The sequence below is a fragment of the Mizuhopecten yessoensis genome, unplaced genomic scaffold (assembly GCF_002113885.1).
Source record: "Mizuhopecten yessoensis strain PY_sf001 unplaced genomic scaffold, ASM211388v2 scaffold775, whole genome shotgun sequence".
In the NCBI taxonomy this organism is placed as follows: domain Eukaryota; kingdom Metazoa; phylum Mollusca; class Bivalvia; order Pectinida; family Pectinidae; genus Mizuhopecten; species Mizuhopecten yessoensis.
The window spans coordinates 399,262-410,225 of record NW_018403715.1 but is presented as its reverse complement, the minus strand read 5'-3'; the positions used below and the strand labels follow the sequence as shown (position 1 = coordinate 410,225).

At 37.1% G+C, this 10,964-nt stretch overlaps 2 protein-coding genes across 2 annotated transcripts in view; one reads left to right on the top strand and one right to left on the bottom strand.

Moving 5' to 3' along the window:
- The window catches only part of LOC110452775 (nuclear pore glycoprotein p62-like), a 13,475-nt gene extending 12,325 nt beyond the window's left edge, over positions 1–1,150 (bottom strand). The window contains exons 1-2 of the mRNA XM_021501455.1: positions 1,120–1,150; positions 479–519 (exon numbers count right to left, since the gene is read on the bottom strand). Coding sequence (XP_021357130.1) covers positions 479–512 — 34 coding nt within the window. The 5' untranslated portion in view covers positions 513–519; positions 1,120–1,150. The remainder of the gene's footprint in view (positions 1–478; positions 520–1,119) is intronic.
- Positions 1,151–8,593: 7,443 nt separating this feature from the next.
- On the top strand, positions 8,594–10,573 carry LOC110452635 (28S ribosomal protein S21, mitochondrial-like). Its single transcript, XM_021501272.1, has 2 exons — positions 8,594–8,719; positions 10,150–10,573. The coding sequence occupies exons 1-2, from the start codon at positions 8,631–8,633 to the stop codon at positions 10,328–10,330; spliced, it is 270 nt and encodes an 89-aa protein (XP_021356947.1). The 5' UTR covers positions 8,594–8,630; the 3' UTR covers positions 10,331–10,573.
- Positions 10,574–10,964: the final 391 nt, after the last annotated feature.

Sequence of the window (10,964 nt, the reverse complement as noted above, 5' to 3'; positions counted from 1 at the left end):
AACTTTCAGTTCAATCGGCCCAGCAGAACTTGACTTTAAGTTTGAAATGTAAAATGTTAACGGACGACGGACGACGACGGACGAAAACGGATAGCAATAGGTCACTTGAGCTAAAGCTCAGGTGACCTAAAAACCCTGACCAATCATAAGCTGATACCTGTCCTTTGAAGTGTAGAGAGGAGCAACACCCGACTTCAAAGCCAGTCAATTTTACAGTTACTGAACCAACAGATTCTTTTGATGTACATCAAAGGATCAAACGAGCCTAGTTGTGCACAGTGAACCTTTGATTTTAATTTGCTATAACATATTCCAGGCGTGCAGAGAGTGAACGTGAGCGTATACATAACCCCTGGAGTAGCGAGGATGCACCAAGTGGTGTTAAAAATTAACAAATGATACTGCAGGAAATCAAAGATGACTACAGTATTAATGTAGGAGATACAACAGGTCAGAATGAGGTATCCGAGATACATACCACCTGATGGAGTCTGTTGACCACCGCCAAACATACTGGGTCTGAAAATATACGGAGGATTATTAGCATCAGTATTGTACTAAGACACTTGTTTAATGAGTGTCAGCAGCAGGTCCTACGGTACACAACTACCATTTTTAGGTATATATAGAGCTAATTAAAACATTTATCTTGTCTTAGTATTGGTATTTCTCCACAAATGAAACAAGAAAACAGAAAAGAGCCGCATGAAAATCGGACCTAAAAATAGCATTGCAATATAGCATAAAAGTTGGTGATTTTTTTATTTATTAGCAAAGCCTTTCGATTTCAGGAAACAAGTTAATGGTATGTCAAACTATCTTACTTGTCAGTTTAAGACAAATGAAAAATAGTATTCTATAGCATGTTTTGGAAAAGATTAGAAGAATATTTTGAAAATATTAGTGGCTCTCATGATCAGTCTTTGTCATAAATTTGGTGGCACTTCATGTTGAATTTCGCATTCATATTAATACTGCTCATGAATGCCAACTCAGCAGTTCAATATTTATGTTTACCATTTTTGGACAATGTTACTTTCATACAGAAATTTGAATTAATTTACCGAAATTTAGCATTTATTTCAAATTTCAGTTTATTAACATTGTACATGTATTTACATTGTATTTTTTTGAGGCACGGTAGTCTGTGGTAGGACGCTGGATTGGTGACCGAAGGGTTGCGGGTTCGAGTCACGGCACTGCACTGTGTTATATCTTTGTATCCATGTTGTATAACCGCGGACAATAATTTGTGAACCGATTTGAGACGACCTACAAACTTGGTTGTGATAAAGCGGTATATAAGAACCTCAAATTATTATTATTATTTAAAGAATTTAGTGAAACAGCTATCTTCCAGGAATGGTCAGTGGTTCCAACACCATAATTATATCATTATTATTAGGACATAACAATGACATCAACAATTGAGCTGATATAAATGCCATCTGAATTCAGGATAGCTATACATATAGAGGCAATATTACAAACATAACTAGAACATGATTCCCTGCTGATGAAGGAATCTAAGTTCAATCAAAATGTCAATGGTGGAGGACAGGGGACAGAATGATAGTGGGTGGGTGAAAACTGTCAATGGTGGAGGACAGGGGACAGAATGATAGTGGGTGGGTAACAAACTGTCAATGGTGGAGGACAGGAGACAGAATGATAGTGGGTGGGTGACAAACTATCAATGGTGGAGGACAGGGGACGGAAGGATAGTGGGTGGGCGACAAACTGTCAATGGTGGAGGACATGAGACAGAATGATAGTGGGTGGGTAACAAACTGTCAATGGTGGAGGACAGGAGACAGAATGATAGTGGGTGGGTGACAAACTATCAATGGTGGAGGACAGGGGACGGAAGGATAGTGGGTGGGCGACAAACTGTCAATGGTGGAGGACATGAGACAGAATGATAGTGGGTGGGTAACAAACTGTCAATGGTGGAGGACAGGAGACAGAATGATAGTGGGTGGGTGACAAACTATCAATGGTGGAGGACAGGGGACGGAAGGATAGTGGGTGGGCGACAAACTGTCAATGGTGGAGGACATGAGACAGAATGATAGTGGGTGGGTGACAAACTGTCAATGGTGGAGGACAGGGGACAGAATGATAGTGGGTGGGTGACAAACTGTCGATGGTGGAGGACAGGGGACAGAATGATAGTGGGTGGGTGTCAAACTGTCAATGGTGGAGGACAGGAGACAGAATGATAGTGGGTTGGTGACAAACTGTCATTACCAATTCACCCAGGCAATTGACTGACTGTAGTTTACCATGGGTAATGTTCAAAAGCATAGTCACTCATTGTCTGATCACGGTAACAGAATGGGTTGACAATGATCACATAGTTAGACCATAGTTTATTGGGTGGTTTAATTTGACCATAGCTGTTGTAACCACTATTAGCAAAAAACTTATACTTTTTATCAACACTTAACAAAATATCTCAAACCATGGTTAACCCTGTATTGTGAAACCTTGGTTGAAATAATAGGGGAAACATCATTGTGTCAGGTCTAGTATCTCGATTCAACTTCAATGTGGGTACTCACCAAATACCATCGCGGACATTTACTGATGAGGAAACTATTGACATGCATGTTGTGGAATGTCAGTGTCCAAAATTTAAAACTGGTTAAACCATGTAACACATTTACACTGTACAGGTCACTGCTGGTATCTAGTAGGTAGGGTGTACATGTGTGGACCAGGGTTGGCGGGTCTGGATTGATTAAGTCATCCTAAATGGTTCTTGACATATGCTTCAGAAACGACCAAATTTACATTTTCATGTAATTGTTTCTGTCGAACACCTCAAATGCAATCTCACTGACTTGTAAAGATGTCTTGAAATTTATGTATAGCTTTACAAAAATACCAGCCAACCGGATTGTAGGGTGTTCGATATGGATAGCTTTCCTTTCTTCTTGTATATATAGGGCTTAGTACTAATATTAATACCCGGCCTCCTCTGCCCCGGCCGGGTATTAAATCGATCCCATGCCTTGCTCCATGCCATCCCGTGGAGCAAGCCTGGTGTGAATCACACCAGGGCAATTTTTTAATTAATTGACAGCACATTGGTCCGCATCCATGAATAGGGTTGTAGTATGAACTATTTCTGTTGATATCCTTTAACTTGAAGTTAAACTCAGCCTAAAATGTCTTTAATTATCAAGTTAACGTAGCAAGCGCAATTGAAATCTGAATTGACCACCATGTTGGAAAGTTTGTCTCTCTCTCGATTTAGGTCAGACGTCTAAATATTGGTGTCATGATCATGACCCAATAACGAATATCTGTCATGGCGGTCGTTTTCTAATATTTTTCCCAAGACTTTGTTAATTTTGTTTAAAATTATTTTTTCATTGATAAGGTTTCGTTTTTTCAACAATTATGCAATATTTTGATAACATTATATTCATATGAGGCGTAAACTATATGTAATCTTACAGATTAACACTTTTGATTTTGCTCCATTAGTTGGCTTTGTAGCTCTGACGATGCAATTTTTAAAAATCTTGTCGTCAGAAAGCTAGGTTATCGCATATGGATAATAATCCTGCATTCGGGTAACAGTTACCCACTTCAGTAATAATTTTATTACTGAAATGGGTAGTAAGGGAAATAAAAACACACCAAGTTCTTTTATACATTTTGAACAAAAAAGGGCGTCATTCTTTCAACATGATCAAATAAAAAATACAATGAGGTACAATTGTGTACAAAAATATGTAAATTCAGTTGTCTAAATGTTTCTGAAAATTACAAATTGTATCACCTCCATTGCTTATAGTGTGTTGTAGAGTAGCTATAAATAGCACACATAAAAAATCATGCTCACCTGTCACATTTGCACTGGATAGTCCCATTGACTACACACTGAAGTCAATGGAGAACAAAGTCAAGTTAAGTTAAGTTAGTTAAGTTTATTTCCGGTTCAGGACTAGTGAAAGTCCTCTATACCAGACTCTTATGTTACACAATACATAAATATATATATTTCTATTCGGTACACGTTAATGTCTATGGTTTGATTAATCATTTGTAGTTAAAGAAAAGTTCTTGATGTTTCCAGTGGGTATCTAGCCTGTTTTTAAATACATTTACATTTGGTGCGGAGACAACATTTTCAGGCAGATCGTTCCATATTGTCACTGTTCTTATTGAAAAAAACTTTTTCCTAAGCATCATTGTTGCATGCTTAGGGTGTACATTTTTGCTATGTCCTCTGTTACTGTGACGATCAGCGGCATCTTTCCAAAGTGTGATTGCATTACAACATTCTATATCATATATTTCGTTTATAATTTTGTACAGTTCTATCATATCTCCCCTACATCTCCTGAAGGCCAACGTTGGTAGTTTAAGTTTCTCAAGTCTCTGACTGTAGGTGAGGTCTCTCATCCAAGGAAGGCACTTTGTCGCTCTTCGCTGGACTGCCTCGATCTTGTCGATATGTTTTTGAAGATGTGGTGCCCACACTGGACTAGCATAGTCCAGTTGTGAACGAACAAGACATTTATATAAAGGAATAAAAGACTGTGTCCATAAACTGAACTGTTCTCCTAATAAGTGCGAACATAGAGTTAGCTTTTTTAACTTTTTCGGAAATGTGTTCATCAAATGATAGGTTGGAATCTATAATTACACCGATATCTTTTTCCTGGTCGGATGTCTCCAACATTTTGCCATTAAGGTGGTAGATTGGTTCTGCTTTGTTTTTCTCTCTGCTTCTTTCCTTGCCTATTCGCATATGCTTACACTTGTCTGGGTGCATTTTGAGAAGCCACGTGTCACTCCACTTACACATTACATCAAGGTCTTTCTGAAGCTCGACACTGTCCCCTTCTTTTTGTATTATTTTAAATATTTTAGTGTCGTCCGCAAATAAGTACATATCGGATTGAACTACTCCTGGGAGGTCATTTACAAATATCACGAACATCAGTGGTCCTAGCGGTTTGTCCTTTTCACAAAAAGTAAGACATCAGAATTGATAAATTTTTGGGCACAAATGTACTTCATTGTTATTTATTTGATTTAGTTGACAGAATGACGCCCTTTTTTGCTCAAAGTGTAAAAAGGACTTTGTGTGTTTTTATTTAACTTTATTCTCTACTTCAGTAATAAAATTGTTACTCAAATGGGTAACTGTTACCCAAATGCACGATTATTACCCATATGCGCCGTTGTGCCCAACCTGACATAGGGTCTTGTTGACATAGGTTGAAGATGCGTTACAATAGGTGGGGATGGTTATTTTGTAAAAAAACAACAACTCCCAAACGTATTTTAACTCATCTTACAATGAACGTTATAGAGACCGTGAGTGTAAATCGACATTTTAGGTGGTAACTAATTAGTCAAGACACCATGCTTCTATCCAGTCTTGATGTCTTGCATTAGAAGACTGTGCAACATTGGAATAAGAAGATATTGTTGTTATATAGTTGCATGTGCAACGCTCAGTGTTAAGAATATAGCATTGCAAAATAGTCATCCTAGTTGTTACCTACAAGAAATATTTTTAAACATTTTACCATACCTACCTATGTCGCTTTGTAACGCGGGATTCCCCTTAGCCAAAAATATAGGAACATCTAAGTCAATACAATGCTTAACAAAAAAGCATAAAATGAAGCGTTATTGTAACAAAGTTTAAGCTATTCCTAAAGACTTGAATATGACCTGAACTGACCAGAATATAGACTATGAGAACATAACGCGGTTTACGAGTTTTGAATATTTTTCACATTAATAATATCAACATTATTAAACTCAAATATTACAAACAAAGAATCTGATGAAACCTTTTCCCATTCAACACTTCAACAGGATATCCTCGGGTTACCGGATGATACTCTAAAACGTTCATTATACTGAACATTATTTAGAGGCGTCAGAAAGATCGGTTAAGAACAAGTATTTTTACTTTTTTTATTTTTAGAACTATACGATAAAAACAGCATGTACGCTTAGAACTTGTGAGAGAGGGATTTGCCTTCGGTGTTCAGAGGTCTGCACTGTCGGCGATGAAGGTTGGGAGGCTGTTCCAGGTACGAATTGCTCTAAGAAAGAATGAATATGCATGCTAATTTGTGGTGCTGTGTGGAATCTGGAATCTGTGTTGTTGGGTTCGCTGGAGAATTTGGAGGTTGCCATCATATGCTACAAGGCCGTTTATGATTTTATATAGTAATATGGTGGAGGTCATTTTACGGCGTTGTTCAACGGATTGCCATTTCAGGGTTTGGAGCATTTCTGTAACACTACTGGTGTAGTTATAGCACTTAAAGGGTGTTCCAGGTGAGGTAAAATTGAGTAAAATTGTGAAAATACATGATTTTTTAAAGAAAACTTTCAGGCTGGGGGTGGGGGTTTCCTGAAGCCAAAAAACCCCTCTGGATCAGCCAATGAGGGTGTACCTGGCGGCTATCAGGGTTGAAGGACATTAACTAATTTTGTTCCCACTTTTCTAGAAGATTTAAGTCTTTTTGTAGTGTTACATAGACAATAGTGTCGCCTGCAAAAAGTCTAACTTGGCTTGTGATAGAGTCTGGTAGATCATTTATACAGATTAGAAAAAGACAGGGCCCCATGACTGAGCCTTGGGGGACTCCAGAGATGAAAGGACAGTACGAAGACTTGGTATTACTTACAGAAACTTTCTGACTACGGTCAAGGAGAAAATGTTGGACCCAAGCAATGATTTTGCTGTGAATGCCAAAACGATTGAGTTTTAGAATGAGTCGGGCATGGTCGACTTTGTCGAACGCCTTTGAAAAATTCATAAAGGCTACATCTGTTTGATGACCTAGTGCTAGGTTATTATAAATGTCTGAGGTAAAAGCAAGAAATTGTGTTTCGCAGCTACGTTTGGAGCGAAAACCATGCTGGAGAGGGTTGAGAAGATTATAGTTGTCGGCGTGAGTCATGATGCTTCTAGTAAGGATGTGTTCCATCAATTTACTGAGGATGCAGGTTAGCGAGATTGGACGGTAATTTTGCGGTTGGTATTTTGGTCCCAGGGGCTACAATGACATTTTCCAGTCTGAGGGAACTACGCCGCTTGAGAGGGAACAGTGAAAGAGATCTGTGATAATTTGAGCTATTTCAATATAGACATGTTTAAGGAACTTTGGAGAAAATTTACCAGGGCCTGTGGGGGTCCAGGTTTTCAAGAAGTTTAGACACACCAGGAATTGTGATATTGATGTCTGACATGTAGTTTGCAGGCTTTTGTGAGGAATAGAGGTTAAGTTCACAGAGATGAGATAGTTTGAGTGGGACGGGGTTGTTAAAGACAGAGTGGAATTGTCTGTTTAGTGTTTCTGCTTGGGTTTTTGGGTCAGAGTATGTTGTGTCATCGACCTTGAGTGGTGATTCTCCAAAATTATCAGATTTTTGTTTTTTAACGAAGGACCAGACTTGTTTACTTGGTTTGGCCTTGTCGATATTAACACACAAGTATAACCACGGAATTAGATTATCGAAGTCCGTGGTATAACCTTGTCTAAGCATTACCTGTAGAAATTTCGTTCATAGGGCTATAAACGCAATTGAATCACCGTCAATTTAAAGCTTCTCATCCCACCTCAAATAACATGAGACAAGCGTTAGAAGCAAACATTTTGGTGATGAAAAGGCTGTTCACGGAATCTCGATCGTCGACACAGACACTTCTTTATCGAAAAAAATGAGAATATCTGTATTAAGATCAATAATTACAAAGAAAATATATGAATGGAAAAGAAATTTGCAATCTTCATGATGGCTTCATTGGCTATGTATATAAACAATTTGCTTTCAATTTTCACCGGCATGAACATTAAAAACATGTTGGTCAGTCCTTATAAGTGATGAATGTTAGGCCTACATTAGGAAGAGACTTTATTCTTTTCCATAGCTACCACAAAAAAGCTATATTTACAGCTCTAACTATCATACTCGCATCATATTTTTTATCATCTGTTTCACATGTTTTTATATGGATTTCTTCAAGTCAACTCTGTGCATTTATGATGAAGATAACCACTTGTAAAATTAAGTAACCACTATTGTACTACCTTGCGGATAATTCATTCGTAATGGGGAGCCCGAAATAAAAGGACCAATCTTCAAACCATCACATTTCAAAACAATTAAAGTGATCTTGATCAACTGACTTATTAACATGTGTACATGTATGTTTAACCAACACCTCTGTCGTCTAATGAATGGTCAGTTATTTGATAAACAGGGGGAAATGTGATCGAAAATATATTTAATTCTGTTTCCTGGTGTAGGAATGCTTTGTTATTTTCAAACACGCCTTCTGACTCTGAGGCTGTTTGAACTTGTTTCAGTCATGTTGTGAACCCATTCATGTCAATTTTCAATCATGTTACATCATTGTGTTGACATTTTCCTTCACCTGTCTTCTAGGTAACTACTCTCTGGTGTATACATTGGACGTACTGTTGGTGCCCCGTGGGGTTAGAAATTTGTTATTAAACAAATCTTATCTTAATCTGGTATATCCATGTCTTATATCAGGTATTTAGTGGGTCCCATAACTTATCTCGGAGCACCTCGTGCGATGATAATAAAATTAGAAGTATTCCGAGCTATGAAACATGTCGGCTGGAAAGCATTTCAAGTTTATTTCCAAGACTGTACTGGTTAAAAACAATGACATTGACACTGCCTTACTCCTCCTGCACAGGTGAGATTACGTCGCATGAACGTTAAACCGCAATGTATTTCCCTGGGTAGGACAGATAAAACGCCATTAAGCTAACCTAAATTAGACCCCTGGAAGTTCAAAAGCCAACAAGGTTACCGTAAAACAGTCGATACATAAGCAGCAGCAAGTTACATATTAAAGGGCATTTGTTTTTAAATGCAACTTGAGAAGGATCAAATAGTTTGAGGTGATTCCTGGAAAAGGGGAACTTCTCAACTAAATGTGTACCGGTAGTTCCATAGAACCTCATGGAAAGCATATTGACTAATTGAATAAGGAGAGAGGTGAAACACCAATGTCATTGATTAATACGGTTGAGTAAAGTCGGTCCTGTGTAAACTGCCTGCACTTTCATAGTAATTAATGTTGTTGCATGTTTTAATGTTTGAAATTAATTAATATAATGTAAAAAGAGATATATCTCAAGGGAGACAACTGTGTAACTCCTTTATAAATAATACATTATTATCTGGACTAGTTGTAAAAAAATGAAATACAACCAGTTACAAAAAGTGCTAGATGCCAGTTGCCCATAGGTATATTGTGAGATGTTAATAAGAAATGGTCCTATTAGTTAAGGTTTTCAATGTTAAACTAAAAGAAATTATTTGATTTGTTTGAAATTAATTTTTATGTTATTTTAATCTCTTAAGATATTAAGAAAAAACAGAGTTTTAACAGAATCAAGGGTCCATCAATCCATAAATTATGGTTGGATAGTAAAGGTCTTTTTTCTGAAATTTGAAAATGATCCGATGATTGTTACAATTGTTTCACTATTTTCAAAACAGTGATGTAAGCAATCTGAGAAAAAAAAACAGCAAAAAAACTTCGGCAGCGTCCCGGTGCATTGTTTGGAGATACGCCATAATTCTATTTTTAGAAACACCCAGTCCTTCAACAAAAATCGTTTGCTCCAAGTCAATATTGGTTTTTATCGGTGGACACGTGATGCACTCCTGGCCATTCACTTGGTGGGAATAATATGAAAAAATAATAATGATTAAATTCAAACAATTAAAGCTTCTTTCCAAAATTCAGGCCAGTTAGACTGAGAAAAGGAAAGAAACACTCAGACATTGGGATTATTTGAAGAAAATCAGTAAATAAAATTTAAATGTACATGTAGTACTGTAATTTTCTTATCATTTTATTCAACTAATTATAAGGATTTATGGATACTGTTAGTGCAAAATACTTGCATTTATTCAGATATTTATTTTTTGTATTTAATCATGAGGCGAGCCAATCAGGAATTTTTATCTCAATCATAATTCCTTTCAAGAATCTAGATCCATTTTAGATTTGTCGAAAAAATAATATTCATGACAGTAAAGTCATGACTTTCGGAAGAATAGAACTTGAAGCAAAAGGAAGAACTTTAATCATGTCATGTCTGTATTTTGTAGGATAATGAGGGAGGATAAAGTGACACAACAGATAAGACACCGAATGAACGGTTATGAGCCGCCATGGATGAAAAGACAGAGACTGAGTTACGAAAGATGTAAACGTCTATACACAGCAGAAATGGAGAGGAAAGTAAAACTTGTGTTAAAAAAGAACCGACCGAATCCTTGGCTACGGTGACATGTGTCCAGTGTTGATCTTTAACTTAGCAAGCTATAGAAGGAATCCCTGGCCTTGTTCAGTGATTTTGACAAATGCTTGGGATGAATGAGGTAGCACAGTACAGAAGATGCATCGCCATTGTGAGGAATGAATTATGAAAAGAAACATTGTAAACATGATTGCCATTAAAGGAATATTTGCTGTGTGTAGGATGATTTGTAAGAAGATATGCATGTAAAATTAAATCATATATACAAGACATGTCATTTGCATTATTTCATTTTAGACAAAACAAGAGATCCCAGAGGGATCTTGGCACCCATGCACCTTTGTACCATCTTCATTAGTTCTTTGTCAGTTCGATCTTTTCTCTTCTTTCCTCTAATCTGTTTGATCGAGTCATGTTAACAGTAAATGCACCTTGAGGTAACTTTTGATCTAAACTTAATACTGATGTGTATGAAAGCCAACCTTCAAAGTGAGTTTGTCATTTCACATATTTACTAGTACAGTACTTAATGTGAAAGAAATAGAATCGATCATTGCAATATGAGAAAGATCTGTTTAGTTCTTCTTTTAATCCATTTTGTTTTTATGATCAGTCTCAAAATATAACATACACAACGAGGGATCAAGGGGAACCTACATTTAA